The 20,637-nt window shown below is 35.8% G+C and overlaps 1 protein-coding gene across 1 annotated transcript in view; it reads left to right on the forward strand.

The window, feature by feature from the left end:
• The window catches only part of dhx35 (DEAH-box helicase 35), a 19,756-nt gene extending 2,043 nt beyond the window's left edge, over nt 1-17,713 (forward strand). The window contains exons 2-21 of the mRNA XM_051097047.1: nt 1-117; nt 1,668-1,760; nt 1,881-1,958; nt 2,036-2,140; nt 2,229-2,290; nt 2,373-2,442; nt 2,526-2,585; nt 5,564-5,676; nt 5,767-5,863; nt 6,000-6,158; nt 6,322-6,532; nt 8,455-8,579; nt 8,674-8,728; nt 8,807-8,997; nt 9,094-9,171; nt 10,740-10,869; nt 11,942-12,023; nt 13,154-13,225; nt 13,319-13,430; nt 16,308-17,713. The exon at nt 1-117 is cut by the window's left edge and continues 11 nt beyond it. Of these exons, the coding sequence (XP_050953004.1) occupies nt 1-117; nt 1,668-1,760; nt 1,881-1,958; nt 2,036-2,140; nt 2,229-2,290; nt 2,373-2,442; nt 2,526-2,585; nt 5,564-5,676; nt 5,767-5,863; nt 6,000-6,158; nt 6,322-6,532; nt 8,455-8,579; nt 8,674-8,728; nt 8,807-8,997; nt 9,094-9,171; nt 10,740-10,869; nt 11,942-12,023; nt 13,154-13,225; nt 13,319-13,430; nt 16,308-16,346 (2,049 nt within the window). The 3' untranslated portion in view covers nt 16,347-17,713. The remainder of the gene's footprint in view (nt 118-1,667; nt 1,761-1,880; nt 1,959-2,035; nt 2,141-2,228; nt 2,291-2,372; nt 2,443-2,525; nt 2,586-5,563; nt 5,677-5,766; nt 5,864-5,999; nt 6,159-6,321; nt 6,533-8,454; nt 8,580-8,673; nt 8,729-8,806; nt 8,998-9,093; nt 9,172-10,739; nt 10,870-11,941; nt 12,024-13,153; nt 13,226-13,318; nt 13,431-16,307) is intronic.
• Nucleotides 17,714-20,637: the final 2,924 nt, after the last annotated feature.

Consider the following 20,637-nt stretch of genomic DNA (forward strand, 5'->3'; position numbering starts at 1 on the left):
CCAGGTGTGTGTGAGGAGAGAGATCTGTCCACTGAGACCACCGGCTCCCCCATCATCTTTAACCCACACACCACTCTGTCCATAGAGAAACAGAGGCAGAGACTGCCCGTCTTCAAGGTGCTACAAAAACATCATTTATCTGTAGAGCTCAGTGGACTGGTGTTATTTCAGTATTATTAAATACACTATTATAGTACTTACTAACAGTGTAAGCGTTTGTTTTTTAAGCTTCTTGTTTCATTTTTTTTAATTAGCTTTATTTATTTATTTAAACAACTTTGTTGTGCTCTAGTGTCTTGTAATTTTTATTTGTATAATATATTTTATTTGCTCTATATATATGTGGAGAGAGAGAGAGCTTTAATTTTATTTTATTTCAGTTTTTTGTTTTATAATTTTAGTACTTCCGCATAAACTTATTTAAATTATTTGCCAAGGCACTGTTTAATTTTTTTTTTTATATATATTTTTACACATTCAGAACACATTTAATTTCCAATACACTTTTAATAACATTCAAAACTCAGTCCGAACAGCTGAGTCCTTATCCATCTTCAAGAATCAGTTAAAAAAGACATCTCTTCCATCTTTATTTGACCCTCTGACTCTAGCAATCTCTATTCTAATTCTATTCTTTATTTTTATTAAAAAAATCCTTTTTAGACTCATACTCTATTCATTTACTTACTGCTTGTTTTCTTCTGCTGTAAACTTCTCTGTTCTTTTTATATTCTACCTGTTTTTTTTTCTTTTTATTATACAATTAACAAAAAAGCCTCTAACGCTAGCTTGCTTTTTCTTTTATATTCTATCTGTTTTCTTTTTATTTATTATATAATTATAAAAAAATTACATAATTGTAAATGTAAAACACATGTAGTATATATATATATATATATATATATAAATCTTTAATCTATTTCAGTTTTTGTTTTAGTAATTTTAGTGTTTCAGCATAAACTTTTTTTTCTTTTATTTACCAAGACCACCAGTGGTATTTGCCACTCCTTTAATTAAGTATTTTATTTTATTTTGTTTTTTGTTTTATTTTATTTATTTTTATTTCAATTAATTAGTTAACAGTAAAAACTGTGGTGTGCACTTTAACACAATTTTTTTTTTCTTTACTTCAAATTCTGTGATATTGTTTGTATTGTGCATGATATTATGAGGAGTTTAAAGTGAAATACAGTAGAAAAACTTTTTAGCCAAATAGGCATATTAAATAATGCAGTTGGTAATAACATCTTTTATACATTTATGGTTTATAAGAAAATATAGATTTATTTTTCTTTTCTTTTTCTTTCTTTTTTTTTGAAAAAAAAAAGAGAGATTATTATTATTATTATATTGTTTTCTATATTTATGTTTATATTTATTTTTTACTTTAAAAAACTACTGCCTATACATCATAATCTAAATTGAATCTGTACTATAATTCTGTATACATATATACACACACATATATACCCAGTGTTTTTAGTGATTTTTTTTTTTTTTGTAGGATGTTATGCAATAAATGCAAACTGTTGCTATATTTGACTTTTTTTAAGTAGATGTGACAATTTAACTTTTTTTTAAATTGCTTTATTTTTCAATTTTTCATTCCATTTTTATTTCCAGTGCATCTTCTGCATTTATAAATGATCTGTGTTTTTTGCATCTAGCACAGAAACAACATCCTGTATCTGGTGGAGAGTTTCCAGACGGTGGTGATTGTTGGAGAAACAGGATCTGGAAAAAGCACACAAATCCCACAGGTTTGTCCAGCGTTGGCCATCAGACGCAAAGCTTTTCTGGAATCAGTCAATATCCTTAAGGGTCATCAATCATTTTATTTGGCAAATTTGCTTGACTGAAATTAAATGAAATTATTACAGTATCTGCTGGAGGCTGGATGGGCGGCAGACGGGAAGGTGATCGGTGTGACTCAACCTCGACGTGTGGCAGCCACATCTGTATGTAAACTCTTGTCTTCGGTTCATTCGTGAATGTGAGTGTCTGCCGTGTACAGTACGTGTTTGTGTGCTCACAGGTGGCCGGTCGTGTGGCAGAGGAGCGCGGGGCGTTTCTTGGGCATGAGGTGGGCTACACCATCCGCTTCGATGACTGCTCTGATCCTCACGCCACACGCATTAAGGTACAGACACACACTCGTTTATTAGTGTTACGATATCTTGTTTTTAAAGAGTGCCCGTCTTTGACTTCCTGTTATCTCTGTCGCTCAGTTTCTGACAGATGGGATGTTGGTTCGGGAGATGATGTCTGACCCGCTGTTGAAGAAGTACAGGTAAAAGCAGTGCTGATGTTTAGTGAGAGATTTACAGGTGACGGTTGATTTTTTGATTCTGTCGTGGTTTGTTTTGCTGCAGTGTGATCATGCTGGATGAAGCTCACGAGCGAACGCTTTACACTGACATCGCCATCGGCCTCCTGAAGAAGGTTTGCTCTATTTGCTGTGTATCGTCTGTCAGATGAGCATTTGTGAGAGATTTTTCTTCTCATTGTTTTGGCTCTTTTTACAGATTCAGAAGAAGCGCAGAGACCTGCGTTTGATTGTAGCCTCAGCCACTCTGGATGCCAAGGTAAATCTGACCTCAGACTATATCATATGGATGAAATAATGTTCCGTTGCCATCCAGCGTTACAGATGTATTTATGTAAAAATGAAACAACATACAGTGGCATGTGAAAGTTTGGGAACCCCTTGCAGAATCTGTGAATAATTTTAACAAAATAAGAGAGATCATACAAAATGCATGTTGTTTTTTATTTAGTATGTCCTGAGTAAGATATCTTACATGAAATATGTTTACACATAGGCCACAAGACAAAAAACTGCTGAAATGATTAAAATATCCCCTTCAAAGGTTTGGAAACTGCTGGTTCTTAATACTGTGTGGTTACCTGGATGATCTACGACTGTTTTTTTTTTTGTTTTGTTTTGTTTTGTGATGGTTGTTCATGAGTCCCTTGTTTGTTCTGAACAGTTAAACTGAGCACTGTTCTTCAGAAAAATCCTCCATGTCCTGCAGGTTCTTCAGTTTTTTTGCATATTTGAAAATATTTTGAATTTGAAGATCAAGGTAAATTGTATTTAATTTGTCTTCTGGGAAACATGCAAGTATCTTCTGTTGCTTCCGAAGAGCAGTCTAAAAGGAAAAAAATATATATTTCAACAAAACAAGAAAAATGTGGACATCTTTATCCTGTTCAAAAGTTTTCACCCCCCCAGCTCTTAATGCATCGTGAACCTTTTTTTAATAGTTGTGTTTGAGTCCCTCAGTTGTCCTCAGTGTTAAAAGATGGATCTTAAAATCATACAGTCACTGCTGGAAAGGGTTCAAATATGCAAAAGATGCTGGAAAACTGAAGAATCTGCAGGACCTGGAGGATTTTTCTGAAGAACAGTGCTCAGTTTAACTCTTCAGAACAAACAAGGGACTCATGAACAATCATCACAAAACAAAACAAAAAAAAAAAAGTCGTAGATCATCCAGGTAACCACACACAGTATTAAAGAAGTCCACTTCCAGAACAACAATTCACATATAATGTACTCACCCGCTTGTCATTCCAAGATGTTCATGTCTGTCTTTCTTCAGTCGTGAAGAAATTAATGTTTTTTGAGGAAAACATTGTTACGTTCCCAATCCCCAGTCTAGGGTTGGGGCAGGAGTAACAAATAAACTAAAGCGTAAAAAGAACTACTGAAAAAAGAATGAAAACTAAAACGTGGAGGAATCACTCCAGTCCTCTGCCCCAGAAATACAATACAACTCTTAACTTAGTTTGAGCGGTTTTATTTAGTAATTCACAAAATAAACAGGGAAGCAACAGTCTTCAGGAGAGAGCCAGGCCAAAACAACAAACAAAACAGCAGCTAACTAATGGGAGGAGTACTTAATAACCTACCTGGGTAAAAGAAAAGAAATAAACAACAAAGGCTTTCCTCAACTCCCTCACTAACCAAAAAACAGGGATAAACGTCAAGTACAAAATAAAATGGCACCCTCTCCCTACAGCTTCCAACCTAAGCTTAGAATAATCAAACAACAAAATTACAATACCTTCTAATACTTTAACAAATAAATATTAAATTAAAGTTATACACACTGTGTGCAGTATACACAACACTGCTGGTCAACCAGATTTCAATTAAAACTCTAAAGTTATAGTTCAACAGTTAACTTTTCAAGAGAATGCACCACAATCTACATAAAGTGAAAGAGTCAACACAGGTCTGGAGCAGGGGAGAAGTGAACCTCACTCCACATTGCTTCTTTGCTCTTTTGTCTGGTTTACTTCTCTGCAGCACACTCTCTGATGAGCACCACCTGTGGCTAATCTGCAACTGCCAAGCAAGCAGAGAGAGAGTGAGAGAGAGAGGGGGAGACAGAGAGCACACACAGGGAAACACCACCACACCCAAAATAGGCAGGGAAAACACACCTTAGTCATTAATATTAATATTATACATCCTCAGGATGTAACAACATTTCAGCATTTTTCTCCATATAGTGGACTGATATGGTGCCCCGAGTTTGAACTTCCTAAATGTTTAAATGCGGCTTCAAACGATCCCAAATGCGGTTGTAAACGATCCCAGTCGAGGAAGAAGGGTCTTATCTAGCGAAACGATCAGTTACTTTTTATAAAAATAATACAATTGATATACTTTTTAATGTCAAACGCTCGTCTTGTCTTACTCTGCCAGGACTGTTTTTTCCGGTTCATGACAGTTAGTGTATGTCGAAAAACTCCCATCTCATGTTCTCCCTCAACTTCAAAATCGTCCTATATCGCTGTTTTACCTTTTTTGTTGAGGGTGTTTGATCTTCTTTGCATGTTCACTTTGCAAAGACTGTGTCTGTTCTTCTGCAGCGATGTAGGATGATTTTGAAATGATTTTTGAAGTTGAGGGAGAAAATACGATTGGAGTTTTTCGACATACACTAACTGTCATGAACCGGAAAAAACAGTCCTGGCAGAGTAAGACAAGACGAGCGTTTGAGATTAAAAAGTGTATAAATTGTATTATTTTTATAAAAAGTAACTGATCGTTTCACTAGATAAGACCCTTCTTCCTCGACTGGGATCATTTACAACCGCATTTGTGATCGTTTAAAGCCGCAAGTTCAAGTCCATTATATGGAGAAAAATGCTGAAATGTTTTCCTCAAAAAACATATTTATTTACGACTGAAGAAAGAAAGACATGAACATCTTGGATGACAAGAGGGTGAGTACATTATATGTGAATCTTTATTTTGGAAGTGGACTTCTCCTTTAACAACCCTAATGTTTAGAAAGATAGTGTGTATTATTTTTGAAGTATTTTAAAGCAGAAAAAAAGCCATATTATTCCTTCTCAAAGCTGTTGTTGGTTTTGTTTAATCATCTGAGTGTTCATGATGATCGGCCACATGATTACTGATAATCTGAGTGGTCAGTTAGTGGTCTGTATCAGTCGATCACTGCTGCGGCCTGTGGCTGTGAGGCCAGCGTTAATGAGGTACAGTTTATCTACATCAGATACATGACAAATATTCTTTCCCTCATAGAAATTTCATGATTTCTTCAACCTGAATGAGTCTGGAGACCCAAATAAAGACACCTGTGCAATTTTGACAGTCGAGGGACGAACTTTTCCTGTGGATATTTTCTACACTGTCAGGTGAAGCTTATATTCACATAAAGTCAGTCCTGTGAGAAATGAGTCTCTCTCTGCTTTATGTAATAGAAATGACGAAGTGTTTGTCTCTAGTCCTGTACCAGACTATGTGAAGGCTACGGTGGAAACCGTGATGAAGATCCACGAGACGGAGGATGATGGAGATGTGCTGGCCTTTCTCACAGGACAGGTGTGTGTGTGCTGGTGGACGATGAGTCACATTTGTGTAGATTTGTTCTGTAATGCAGCACCTAAAATGGTCTTATAATATGTGCACCCTGGATGTATTAATGTTTTTTTTGCATTTCTGCTTAATCGTTCATCAGGAGGAGGTGGAGAAGGTGGTGTCTATGCTCCAGGAACAGGCCCGGACTTTGTCCCGTTACGGCATGAAGAAGCACCTGTGCGTGCTGCCAATGTACGCCGGCCTGCCCTATAACGAACAGATGAGAGTGTTTGAGAGGATGCCCCCTACTGTCAGAAAGGTGCAAACGCACACACTGAACATGAGCATAGACTGATATTATGATGTTATATGAAATAATGAAATCATTTAACTCTCAGCTAAACTGGAGAATCAGCACACATGACCGTATGTTCTCAGAGCTACGGCAGATTTTCTTGACAATTGTTTGTTTTTTTTTTCAGGTGGTGGTCGCCACCAATATAGCCGAGACGTCCATCACCATTAATGGCGTGGTGTTTGTGATTGACTGTGCGTTTGTGAAGCTGAGGGCGTATAATCCGCGCACAGCGATCGAGTCTCTGATCGTTACGCCCATCTCTAAAGCCTCCGCCTGTCAGAGAGCCGGAAGAGCCGGGAGAAACCGTGCAGGGAAGTGTTTCCGCCTCTATACAGGTACAGTGCTGTCATACAAAAATATCATAAGTTAGTAAAATAATAATTAAATATATATAAATATTTTTAAATAAATATATCTATGTATGTATCTGTCTATATAGAGTTTTTAAGAGTAAGATTTTTAATGAGTTAGATTTTTTTAAAGAATATTGTAATATTGTAAAATAATATTTCAATGTAAAGTAGCTGTTTTCTATGTGAATATGTTATAAAATGTGATTTATTCCTGTGATCAAAACTCAATTTTCAGCATCATTACTCCAATCTTCAGTGTCACATGATCCTTCAGAAAACATAATATGTAATATGTAATATGCTGATTTATCAATGTTAGCAACAGTTGTGCTGCTTAAAGAAGTCCACTTCCAGAACAACATTTGACATATAATGTACTCACCCCCTTGTCATCCAAGATGTTCATGTCTTTCTTTGTTCAGTCAAAAAAAATTGTGTTTTTTGAGGAAAACATTTCAGGATTTTTCTCCATATAATGGACTGATATGGTGCTGCAAAATGTAGTTTAAATGCGGCTTCAAATGATCCAAAATGCGGTTGTAAATGATCCCAACCGAGAAAGAAGGGCCTTTCTAGCAAAACGATTGGTTATTTTAATAAAAATAAAACAATTTATATACTTTTAATGTCAAACGCTCGTCTTGTTTACTCTGCCTGAACTGTTTTTTCTGGTTCATGACAGTTAGTGTATGTTGAAAAACTCCCATCTCATGTTCTCCCTCAACTTCAAAATCATCCTATATCACTGTTTTACCTTTTCTGTTAAGGGTGTTTGATCTTCTTTGCATGTTCACTTTGCAAAGACTGTGTCGGTACTTCTGCAGCGATGTAGGATGATTTTGAAATGATTTTTGAAGTTGAGGGAGAAAATACGATTGGAGTTTTTCGACATACTCTAACTGTCTTGAACCAGAATACACAGAGTTCAGGGAGAGGAAGGCAAGACGAGCGTTTGAGAATAAAAAGTATTTAAATTGTATTTTTTTAATGAAAATAACTGATCATTTCACTAGATATGACTGTTCTTCCCTGGCTGGGATTGTTTACAACCGCAAAGCATAGCTTAGTATAGATCATTGAATCTGATTAGACCGTTAGCATCTCGCTCAAAAATGACCAAATATAACAACAATATTTTTCCTATTTAAAACTTGACTCTTCTGTAGTTACATCGTGTACTAAGACTGATGGAAAATGAAAAGTTGAAAATAAAAACATTTTCTAGACCTATATGGCTAGGAACTGTACTCTCATTTCGGCGTAATAATATCATTATCATTAATATCATGTAATATCATTGCGCCTGCTGCACCCATGGTACGGCAGCAATGTTCCTTGATTATTACGCCGAAATGAGAGTATAGTTCCTAGTCATATCGGTCTAGAAAATCGCAGCTTTTCATTTTTCATGTCTTAGTACACGACGTAACCACAGAGTTTTAAATAGGAAAAATATTGAAACTCTTTGGTCATTTTTGAGTGAGATGCTAACGGTCTAATCAGATTCAATGATCCATGCTAAGCTATGTTAAAAGTGCTACCGCCAGACCTGGAGTTTGGCTGAATGGATTCAAAAACGGTAAAACTGAACTGTTTAACTCTAGGGGAGTTGGAAAATGAGCCTACTTTCAAAAAGTGGAGTGTTCCTTTAAAATAAAAACATTTATTATATAAATTAAAACCATGTTTATTAAATTATTTATTATTATTATTCAATTTTACATACTCAGGAAGGGGATTTAAAGATATATTTTCAATTCAGTTCTGCCCCACAGCACTGTAGGCCAGTTAAACGATGCTAAATGACAACAATGAACTCTCCTGTACTTACAGTATATTGTAGTGTACTGTACTGTATACTTTCTTTGTAAAACATTTTTTTTGTGCTTCTCTCTCTCTGTCAGAGGAGGACTTTGAGAAGTTGCCCGAGTCGACGGTTCCTGAGATGCAGCGCTCGAATCTGGCTCCAGTCATCCTGCAGCTCAAAGCTCTGGGCATCGACAATGTGCTGCGATTCAACTTCCTGTCTGTGAGTGACACCTGCTGTATATCACAGCTAACAAACATCAGCACGTTTGTGAAGTGTTGTTCTGCGTTTGAGCATCTGTGTATTTGTGTTTCAGCCTCCTCCTGCTCAGTCCATGGTTCAGGCCCTGGAGTTGCTCTACGCTCTTGGAGGTAGAAGAGCAAGACCTTTTCTTGTTTGACCTCTGGTGTATGATCTGCATGTGTTCTCATAAGCTCTCGCTCTGACAGGTCTGGATCAGTACGGGCGTCTCACTGACCCCATGGGTGTGCGGATGGCCGAGTTTCCTCTCAGCCCCATGTTTGCCAAGATGCTGCTGGAATCAGGAAACTTTGGCTGCTCCAAGGAGATTGTCACCATAGCAGCCATGATGCAAATACAAAACATTTTCGTAGCGCCCCACAATCAGAAGAAATCAGCTGTATGTTTTATTTCTAGTCTGTTGTTGATTTTAAAGCATTTGAATTCATCTGTACCAGTAAGCCTATTATTGATGTGTGTGTTCGTGTGACGTCAGGCGCGGGAGCACAGGAAGTTTGCTGTGGCTGAAGGGGATCATCTCACCATGCTGAATGTTTATGAGGCTTTCATAAAGGTAACTGATCAGCTCACTTAAATTCACTTTTACTGCTTTGAAAAAGTTTTTTCGCATTTGCATTTAGATTCTAAGCCTTTTTGACTTCAATGTCCTCAATTGTTCACAACAATATTTATTGCTTTGTTTAAAAAAAAACAAACAAAAAAAACTATTACATTAAGAGTCCACATATTAAACCAATAAACTAATTACACTTAAAATTTTAGGATTCTTGAAGTTGTTTTTCAGGGATCTCACTCTTTATAGTCAATAATAATAATAAAATATTTACATGTCTTTTTCAGTTGTTTGTGATTTACTGGATAGGGATTTTAAAAATATTTTTCACTTACATTTCATTTACCAATATTCATTTCTACCTGATAAAATATTTTAGAGCTTGGCGTAACTAGAAATATGTATAGTCTTTATAAATATGCCCATTGCATTTTAAAATTGTTTTCAAGATTGTGGAAACTCTGGTTGTTTAAAAAAAAAAAAAAAAAAAAAAGATCAATTATACAAAGAAATATCTTTTATTGTTAGTTGTTTTGTCTTATTTTAAATCATTATAAGTAGGGCTTCAAGATTTGGGGAAAACTTCTGATAAATTTCTGATTTAAAAAAAAAATAGTAATAGCATTTTTCTTTTTTTCTTTCTTTTTTTATTTTTAGTTTTAATTTTTAGTTTTAGTTTTTTTGCATTTGATGTGCTTGTTTGGCAGAAATATAATTAACACCTGTACTGTGTTTGTACTGCAGTATGTTATTGTTGTCTAAATATTTAAAAAATGTTTTTGGTGATTTTAAATAAGGCTGAAATTAAATAGAACAGGAATATTAGATTAGATAAATATTAGAACTTAAAAAACATAAACCAAATTAAGAAATTAAATGACTGAAATGAACAAGTTCAGATGAAAGTACGAAAATGACTAAAACTGAAATAAAAATAAAATAAAGTGAAATGTAAGAATATAAAGAACCCTAAAACTAATAAAAATAAAAATAAAATGACTTAAACTAAAACTTTTGAAGTGAAACATTGAAAATATAAAAATAAAAGCTTCAAAATGAAAACTATAATGTATACTAATATATAAATAGCAAATAGTATACATACATGCAAGTTTATAAACACTACTGTGTTTTTACTTTTCATTTTATATATATATATATATAACCCTCATTAATAGTGATATTAAAACACATTTTAGGCATAATGTTAAGAAATGTACATTGTGCAATAAAGAAAAAATCCAAATAAAGTTTAAGGCTAATGGATTTGAAATATCAATTTATCTGCTCACGTATAAATGAACACAGTGTCATGCTTTACTCTGAAACAGCACGTCTTTATTTAACTCACAGCCTTTGCAGGTTGATAATTGCACTAAGTTTCAGCTTCAGTTCATTTAATCGTGCAGCCCTGATTGTAAGACATCTTAAAGCCCCCTTGTCAGATTGTAGAGGCCCCCTGTTTGACAACCACAAATTGAAATAATGTGACATTTGGATAAAGGTTGTCTACGTTGGTGTTTTGGTATTTATTGGTCCAGCTTATAAAGCATCACATGTTCTCACAGCATCAGAAGAGCTCTCAGTGGTGTCAGGATCATTTCCTCAACTACAAAGGGCTCCTCCGGGCCACGGCCGTACGGGAGCAGCTGCGACACCTCCTCAACAAGTTCAAGGTGCCTCGGACCTCTAGTGAAGGTGAGTCGTCATTTCTCTTCACCAGCATAAATCTGCATGACATTATTACATTGTCCCATCAGCTTTGATGTTTTCATACTAGTTTGTCGTACCATCAGACCATATTGTCAGTTTGTTCATGTTTTCGTATTATCGATTTGTCATAATGGCAACTTGTTTCATCCTCAGACTTAAAGGGGTCATCGGATGCCCATTTTCCACAAGTTGATATGATTCTTTAGGGTCTTAATGAAAAGTCTATAATATACTTTGGTTAAAAATTCTCAGTGATAGTGTAAAACAACACCCTGTTTACCTTGTCAAAATCAACTCTGCAAAAATTAACCCATTCTGATGGATTGTTCCTTTAAATGTTAATGAGCTCTGCTCGCCCGGCCCCTCTCTTCTCTCTGTGGAGTGACGAGCCTGTTTACTTTAGCCGTGTTTAGCCGCTAAACTTGCTAACTAGCACGTTATTAGGAAAGGCGATCGCAAAGATTCATAAAAAAACCCTTATACTCACTTCTGCTGTAGGTAAAGCTGGATCACGAATGATTTGCGTGAACATAGACGGATATATGTAGATCGGGATGTGCATTCCCTTCACAAACAAACGTAATCCACTGCATCTTCAGTGGCTCAGATGTCGGGAGTAAATGACGACCAGTATGTTCATTATTACATCCAACAACACAACACCTCAATCGCTCAATCTGAGATATTCTTGTCTAACTTACATCCCTGCTTCAGCATCAAAACAATGGAGGTTACTGGACTGTGACAGCTGATGTAGGGCGGGTCTGAGGTCTGAGGTCTCAGATGCCTGTGGGTGTGATGGTACACCGACAGGCATCTGAGAACGGCTCAATTGAAAAAGGGGATATTATTTTTACAGATTAATTAAAAACCACTGCATGGATTTTTATCATTATAGGGTAGATTTGTACATACACTGCCAACACACATTAATGTTCAAACAACATGTAAAAGTGAACTTAGCATCCGATGACCCCTTTAAATGTCATATGAATTTGTCATCATGTGACCCTGTTTTCATAAGGGTTTAGAGATTTCTCTTCTGTCTGTCCTCAAGGTGATCCGGATGTGATTCTCAGATGTATCGTGTCTGGATTTTTTGCGAATGCGGCTCGAATGCATCACTCCGGCTCCTACAGGTTCGTTCATTCATCCTTATTTGTGACCCTGGACCACAAAACCAGTCTTAAGTAGCACAGGTATATTTGTAGCAATAGCCAATAATACATTGTATGGGTCAAAATTACCAGTTTTTCTTTTATGCTAGAAATTATTCGGGTATTAAGTAAAGATCATGTTCCATGAAGATGTTTTGTAAATTTCCTACCGTAAATATATCAAAACTTAATTTTTGATTAGTAATATGCATTGCTGAAAACTTCATTTGGACAACTTTAAAGGCGATTTTTCTCAATATTCAAATTTTTTTGCACCCTCAGATTTCAGATTTTCAAATAGTTTAATCTCAGTCAAATATTGCTTATTTATTCAGCTTTTAGATGATGTATAAATCTCAGTTTCAGAGACACTTATGACTGGTTTTGTGTTTCCTCACTAACCTGAATGTTCCAGCCATAAATGTGTCTTTTGCAGTGTTGGGCAAAGTTACTTTGTAAAAGTGATGCCTTACTCCCATTGCATTGTGTTACTCCTTAAAAAAGTAACTAATTACATCACCTAGTTACTTTTTATGGATAGTAATGTGTTATGTTACTTTTGCATTACTTTTTTTAAATTTGGGCTGGGCTTACTTGTTTGTTGTTAATATAAAAAAGCTCATTTTTAGTATTTTTTGGCAAATGTAAAAGCCCTGTCACACCCAGAGTGAAATGAATAAGCCTCAAACTGAAGGAAATGTAAATGCACGTCTGTACAGTAGAGGGCGCAGCCCAAACAAAGGATATCTGTGTTAACATATTTGAGTAACACTGAATCTGTTTTTTGTGCAAGTGAGATGCGTAAATGCATGTTGATATTTAGTCTAGGTCTATACTAAGCATCATGTTTACGCAGCACACACAACACCTCTGCACTAACTCCTGGTTTCTCTCATGAGGACAGGAGAACTGCCAGTCAATACATGGGAAAACAAAGTTGCTTATTTAACTCAGATATTAAAAAGTACTGCATTACTAGTTACTTGAAAAAAAGTAATTTAATTACGTAGCATGTATTACTTGTAATGCATTACCCCTAACACTGGTCTTTTGTATGTCGCTGATCTTCTCATGTTGTCTGACTAATCTTCTGCTCTTCTAACATTGTCCAGGACTCTCCGTGATGACAGAGAACTGTACATTCACCCTGATTCGGTGCTGTATGGAGAAAAGCCCCCAAAATGGTACTTGTATAAAGCCCAGTGGAATTAATGGTGCTTATTTCAGTTCTTTGTTTTTCATCAAATATTGACTGTTTGTTTTGGGATGTGTCTCAGGGTCGTCTTCAATGAGGTGGTTCAGACCAGCAAGTACTACATGAGGGACGTGACGGCGGTCGAGTCCTCCTGGCTGGTGGAGTTGGCGCCTCACTTTTACAAACAGGCCAAGGTGAGAACAACACACAAATTTACCAACACAGGATGTGTGGGTAGATGAGCGGATCTAGAGTCAGCTTTAGTTTGGATTAAAAACACACTTATATTCCGTTCAAAACTACATTCAGTAATGTTTTTTAATAAGAAAAAAAGTCTCGCCAAAGCTTAATTTATTTAAATAAAAAAATATAGTGATAACTAGGGATGCTCCGATGTATCGGCCGCCGATATTTATCGGCCAATCTTTGATTAATTGATTTTGATTAATTTTTCTGGGTAAAATAATGAAATACTTGCCAAAACAAAATAATCTGTACCAAATATATGTGAAATGCCTGCGCTCAACTGTGAATTCATCATAGGAAAGTCACAATGGCAATTCTCCGGCGTTGGTTTACCCGAGGATATGTCATGAACCGTCAAGCATTAGGCCTACATGTAAGTGAAAATGAATGGCAGGTAGGGTAATGTGCGGCTTTTTGTGTGTTTGAAACCAGCAAAAATGGCAGAATAGTGTAAAACATGGATTCACATCACACACCTGCAACGCTTCTGTGAACAGAGAAAACATGAAATATATCAAAACAAAAGAAGAAATTGTGCTGAGTTTCAGATTATAGTAACACACTCCCAAGTTCACGAAAAGGAAACCGAGGCGGCAGAAAGACGTTTTCTTTATTTTGCAAAAACTGCACAGTTTTGACCGATGATCTGTATGACCAACCAGCGCTGGTATGACTATAAATTACAGAGTAACAGACGGAAAACAATGCAGTGCAGGAAAACTCACGCCTCATGCACACACAACATATTTTTGCTACCTTGACATCGCAGCCTGTTCGTTATCAAAATAAAATACAGTTAAAGAAAAATAAAAGGTTACACTGCTTAGTTTAAATAGTTTCTAGTACAGTTCAGTGTGACCAGTGCCTCACTGCTGATATAGCCTGTGAAAAATGATGTTTTACATCGATAATGCGAGTGAAGAACAAAGCCTGTAGTTTACATAATAAATAATATTTCAGCATCCAGATATGTTGCGAATATAGAAACATTTGGTTTTGTGCAGAATGAGAGATGTAGGGTTTAGTTTAGCTTTTTAATGAATTTGTGTTTGACTTGAAGTTTACATTTAGCCTAAATAGGCTACAAATTTAGAGGATTTGTTGTGGAGAGAAGAGAACTAAAATAGCCTAATTGTGTTTGCAATGTTTGTAAACATTTTGCTTTATTTACCTGTACTTTAGCCTACATTATTTCTTAATGTAATAATAAAATGTGATGTACAGCCTACTAATTTAGGCTGTTTTTTCCTCTCAAAATGCTTATATGAGTAGTGTGTTTTTTTTATTTTTTTTTTTATCCATGCTGCAAACATTTTTAAATATTATGAAAAAAATGCTTCAATGTCCTTAAAGTGTTGTCGTTTTTTTTTTTTTTTTTTTTTTTTTTTCAGTTTAAAACATTTGATCAAAATCTAGAAAAGATTATGCGTGGCTATGACTGTGTTTCTCAACGGCTCTGGCTATGACTACGCACAAGATAGGATACCAGATTTGTGTTTTTTTTATTTTTGAGTAAAGAAAATGCTGTACTATATTATTATTATTATTATTATTATTATTAATAAAAAAAAGTTTTAAAAGTAACGTTAATAACCAGTATTTTCTTTACTCAAACCGGTTTCAGAACAGAAGTAATACAGAGAAACTCAGGAACAGAAATGTTCAAATACCAATTCTGTTTGGAGTCAACCAATTGATATATATATATATATATATTTTTTTTTTTTTCCATTTTTAAGCCCTGCTTTATGCAATTGACCAATATTGGTATCGGAATCAGACAATAGTTGTTCGGTATCGGCCAAAAAAAAATCCTATCGTGCATCCCTAGTGATAATAGTAATATTGTGAAATCTTATTAATGTATTATTAATCTAAAATAACTGTTTTCTATGTGAATATATTGTAAAATGTCATTTATTTCTGTGATCAAAGCTGAATTTTCAGCATCATTACTTCAGTCTCCAGTGTCACATGCTCAAAAAACACTTTTTTATTATCAGTGTTGGAAACAGTTAAAATTTTTGTGCAAACCATGATATATTTTTTATTTTTTATTCTCTATTTTTATTCTTTATGATTCTTTGATGAATAGAAGGTTTAAAAAAAACAGCATCTGAAATCTTTTGCTGTTATTAAGGTCTTTAATGTTACTTTTGATTATTTAATGCACCCTTGCTGAATAAAAGTATGACTTTTTTATGAATAGAAGTGCATGCATAACCAGAATTTCATCTGCTTTGAAAAAATGTTCCACCTGAGGAACATTCCCACCTTTAAAAACAGGGTTTTACTTAATATATGTAAAGACTTCAACATAAATACAAGCCAGTTCCTTTAATTATGAAAGTTTAATACTTTTTGCTTGTTGATGATATCACACTGCACTACAAAAATCAATTAACATAGCTGTTGTATACAAAAACAGGCTAAGGGTCATTCACACAGAACACGTCATTGCATCTAAAAAAGCAAGACGCAGCGCTTAGAAATGGTTTTTAAAAAAGCGCCATGTTGCCGTCAAATAAAACAATTGCCATGCCAACTTGCTATCGTAAACAAACCCTAGCCCCGCCTTCGGGGTCTTCTGATTGGTCCACTGTTTTGGAACTGGCATTGATGCGTGTAAAAAGTTCTTTCAACTTGACACGGTGTCAGAAATGTGGTGCACAAATGCGAGACTCTAGAAAAGATGTGAGCGAAATGATCATATACATCCATCTAGCATGTATTTACATAGAAAAACAATGGAAAAGTAGCACATTGGCTCCTACCGTTGCCTTAAAAATGGCTTTTCACATCTGTCTCTCTAATTTGTCTTGTAGCACGGGTCTCTGAACAGCAAACGGGCCAAAGTCTTCTGAGCTGAGCTACAGTCACACCTGCAGGTGCCGACGGACTCAGTATTCCTGAACAACATGCCATAGATAAAGGAAGATCTTAAGGAACCGCTCCTCTAAAGCTAAAGGAGCTGTTATGTACACAATGCACACTTTGGTGTTTATTGCAGCTGGAAGGCAAAAGGAACACTGTGTTATTTTGTATATACAAATGTACATGATATATTTATGCGGTCATGGTCATATTTGTATTATTTAATAGCTTTTTAGTGAAGGTGGAGAGCCATTGGAATAACCTGACTGTGATTTTGTTGTTTACCGTTTGAGAGTGAGAGAATGACTGGATGGATGGATGGATGGATTGATATAAATGTACAGCTTTACAACATCGCACGAACCCCTATCCTCAACGATAATCGTAATATTACTGTAATAAGCTATTTTTTACCAGTTATTTCAAACCCTCATTGGAGAAATACTGTGTAGCTCAAACGTAGTGGCCTTTTAACCATTATGTGCCAAATATTATAAATCCGTAGACCATTTCCTGATGTATTTGGAATGTGAAATCAATTGTAGTAAGCATGTGACAAAAAAAGTGCCATTTTTTGATATACTATATATATATAGGTCCCCATAAAGTAGCCTTGTTATGCACCTCTGGCCTAAAAACTGTGTTTAGGTGTAATTATTCATTTCATGGTGTAGTGTAAGGTCTCATTTAGGAAAGATCAGCCATGTCTAGTTAAGTGTGGTGAGTAAATAGCACAGCGAATGAGACGCCTCAGGGAGGAGCTTCTTTCATATTAAAGTCAATGGGGTGCTAACAGAGGATATGGCAACCCTCCACCAGCCACATTCTGGGTGTGGCGTTTAATAGGAAGGCTGAGGTGCCAATCATGTGGGTGGAGGCGGAGCCTCTGTAATAATGTGATGTTTTGGCAATGTTTGTGATGTGATGTTTCGTTTTACTGTGACATGTTGGTTTTTTTTTTATCCTTACTTTATTAAATCCAAAAAAAAGTAGTTAAAATCTACTTTCAAGGTTACTTCTGTAACATTATTACCAAATGTCTCCAAGACAGTATTTGTGGTTATACAGTATATGTAGTCAGTTCAGTAGCCTTGAGTAGTGTACATTTAGCTGCTGACGCAGTCCGATGCTGTCACATTAGCTGAATATGATAGAGTTTAAATGTTCTTGCATGTCTTCAAACAATACAAATCTCAAGTAGTTTCACAGCAGTGCAGTTATTTGTGGAGGAAATCAAATAAACTGTCATTAATGTGCAACATGTACTCGTACCCGACTCTTGACTCTGTCCAAATGTGCTGTTCCAGAGCTCTGTGCGGCAGATACGGTCTAAATAAAGTCTAATGTTCATAAAGTCTATCTGAGGTCTGTTTTTAAATACACTTAAAAATCAAGGTGCTTCACGATGCCATAGAAGAACCTTTTTGTTCTAAATGGTTCCATAAAGAACCTTTAACATCTGAAGAATCTTTCTGTTTCACAAAAGGTCCTTTGTGGTGAACGAAGGTTCTTCAGATTATAAAAAGGTAAGAAAGAGATGGTTCTTTAACCCTTTAACTTTCACCCCTAAAAGGAGCTAATGAAAAAAATATTTAACATTACATTCTTATTAGTAGACATCTACTTTTAAATTAATGTTTTTTATATAAACGCAATCGTACGGTTGAGATGTCAGTCCATGGTAAATCTCGATTTAACTTAGAATTATTTCATGAGTTATTTTGCAATAATAAACATTCCTTTAACTTTATTAGTATCTTGGATGCATCTCATAACCTTCAGGGTCCACAAAGTTAAAAACATATTTTTAAGTGCCTGTATAATATATATAGCCGTATGCTACCATGTCTTTTATTGACATATCAACTGTACGGTCACGTATGATTTGGATAATTATTATAAATAAACATTTCTGGATTTCTCATATATTTTGCTATATTTCTGTTCTTTACCCTCTACCCTATTCACAACAACTTTATGCTTTCATCCCTACTTCCATAATTGCTTGTTTGACCCTATATCTGATGACTGACCAGCACCAATCTCCCTTCTGTGTGTGTATATATAAAAAAGGAAACGGTGGAAAACTATGTGGTTTGGATTTGTACGAAAGCGATGCTGGTAAAATATCAAAACTGCCAGTAAGGGAACAGGAGTCTCTCAGAAATCTACTCCTTCTGTATATCTACATTCATATGAAGAGTTCAGATGCAAAAGCCTCTAAATCCATCTGACGTATTTCTTTAAACTTAGCATTTCTTTCTGGCTACTTTATATAGGTTTCTATGTAAGTACTGGTACTTCTGATTGGGCTGAGGCTGGAATTTAGTGATTTTAAAGTAAAAGTATTTGATGGACGTGTACTATGTGTCAGGAGCATTCACTCAGTATCATTAACTCATTTTTGACCGAGATGCCTTTTAACTGGTTTTGCATCTGAACTCTTCATATATAACATACAGTCATGTGGAAAAAGTTAGGACACCCTATTAAATTCAGTGGTTTTCCATATCAGGACATCATTAAAAAAACTGGTCCTTGGCTGATCTTAAAATTTTGAAAATAAAACCTCAGATGAACAACAACACATGACAAATTGCACCGTGTCATTATTTACTGAACAAAAATAAAGCCAAAATGTAAAAGCCATGTGTGACAAAGTTAGGACACCCTTACTGTTAACACTGGAATGAAGAGGGTAAATAACAGTCAAGCACTGCTAATCAAATACCTTTGATTAACTGATCATCAGCAAGCCTGAGCGCCTTGCAGGTGTGTGTTAACACAATGCCAAGGAGGAAAGACATCAGCAGTCATCTTAGAGAAGCGATTGTTGCTGCCATCAATCTGAGAAGAGTAATACGGCCATTTACAAACAATCTGAAGTTTATTCACAAGTGGGAGACATTTAAAACAGACACCTCTCCTTCCAGGAGTGGACGTCCCAGAAAAAAATTCACCCCAAGATCAGACCGTGTAAAGCTCAGAGAAATGGCAGACAACCCAAGAACTACACCTCAGACTCTACAGGCCTCAGTTAACCTGTTAAATGATAAAGTTCATGACAATACCATTAGAAAAATATGGGACAAAAATGTCATGTTTGGAAGGCTTGGCAGAAGAAAGCATCTTCTATCTAAAAAAAACCCATTGCAGCACAGTTTAAGTCTGCAAAGTTGCATCTGAACAAAACACAAGTCTTCTAGAATAATGTCCTTTGAACAGACGAGACTGAAGTGGAGATGTTTGCCCATAATGCACAGCGCCAAGTTTGGTGAAAACCTAAAGAGCGTATCAGCACAAACACCTCATACCAAAAGACAAGCATGCTGGAGGAGGGCTGAAAATTTTGGGCTTGTTTTGTAGCTACAGGACCTGGGCACCTCACAGTCATTGAGTTGGCCATGAACTCCTCTGTATATCAAAGTATTCTAGAGTCAAATGCAAGGGCATCTGTCCAACATCTAAAGTTGGGCCAAAATTGGGTCATGCAACAGGACAATGATCCCAAGCACACCAGCAAATCTACAACAGAATGGCTGAAAAGAAAAGAATCAAGGTGTTGCAGTCGCCCAGTCCAAGTCCAGAGCTCATCCTGACTCAAATGCTGTGGTGAGAGCTGTGCATAAGCAAATGCCCACAAACCGCAATAAACTGGAGCAACGTTGACAAGAAGAGTGGTCCAAATTCCTCCAGAACGATGTGAGACTGATAAAGTCACACAGAAAATTAATGCTTCAAGTTATTGCTGTTAAAAGTGGATCTACAGGCAATTGTCCTAATTTTGTCACACGTCATTATTTATTTTGTTAAATAAATAATGACACAGTGTGATATGTCATGTGATGATGTTTATCTGAGGATTTATTTTCCAAATTTTAAGACCTGCCAAGGACCAGATCACTTTTTATTATGTCCTGATAAAGAAAGCCATGAAATTCAACATGGCCTGTCCTAACTTGACCGTACATAATTAAAGTTCTAGTTTTGTTTTTGTGTTGATAGCATGCAAATTAGCAGCATAATAACAGTGATTGTGTAGCATCTTTGGAAATTCTTATAGATATTTTGTAGATATTTTCATGTTTTAGGGCTTCATGATTAAAACAAGTGTGTAATTGGCCAGAAGGTGTCAGTGTTGGTCAGAGGAACACATGAGTCTGATTCAGACAAACTCAGAGGAACATTTAATCTGATTATGAACAGTTCTGTTTTCTAGCATGTGCTAATATCTGTAGATCTAAAATAACCACACATTGGAGTCTTTGGGAGAGTTCAGTA

The sequence above is a fragment of the Labeo rohita genome, chromosome 23, assembly GCF_022985175.1.
Source record: "Labeo rohita strain BAU-BD-2019 chromosome 23, IGBB_LRoh.1.0, whole genome shotgun sequence".
Taxonomy (NCBI): domain Eukaryota; kingdom Metazoa; phylum Chordata; class Actinopteri; order Cypriniformes; family Cyprinidae; genus Labeo; species Labeo rohita.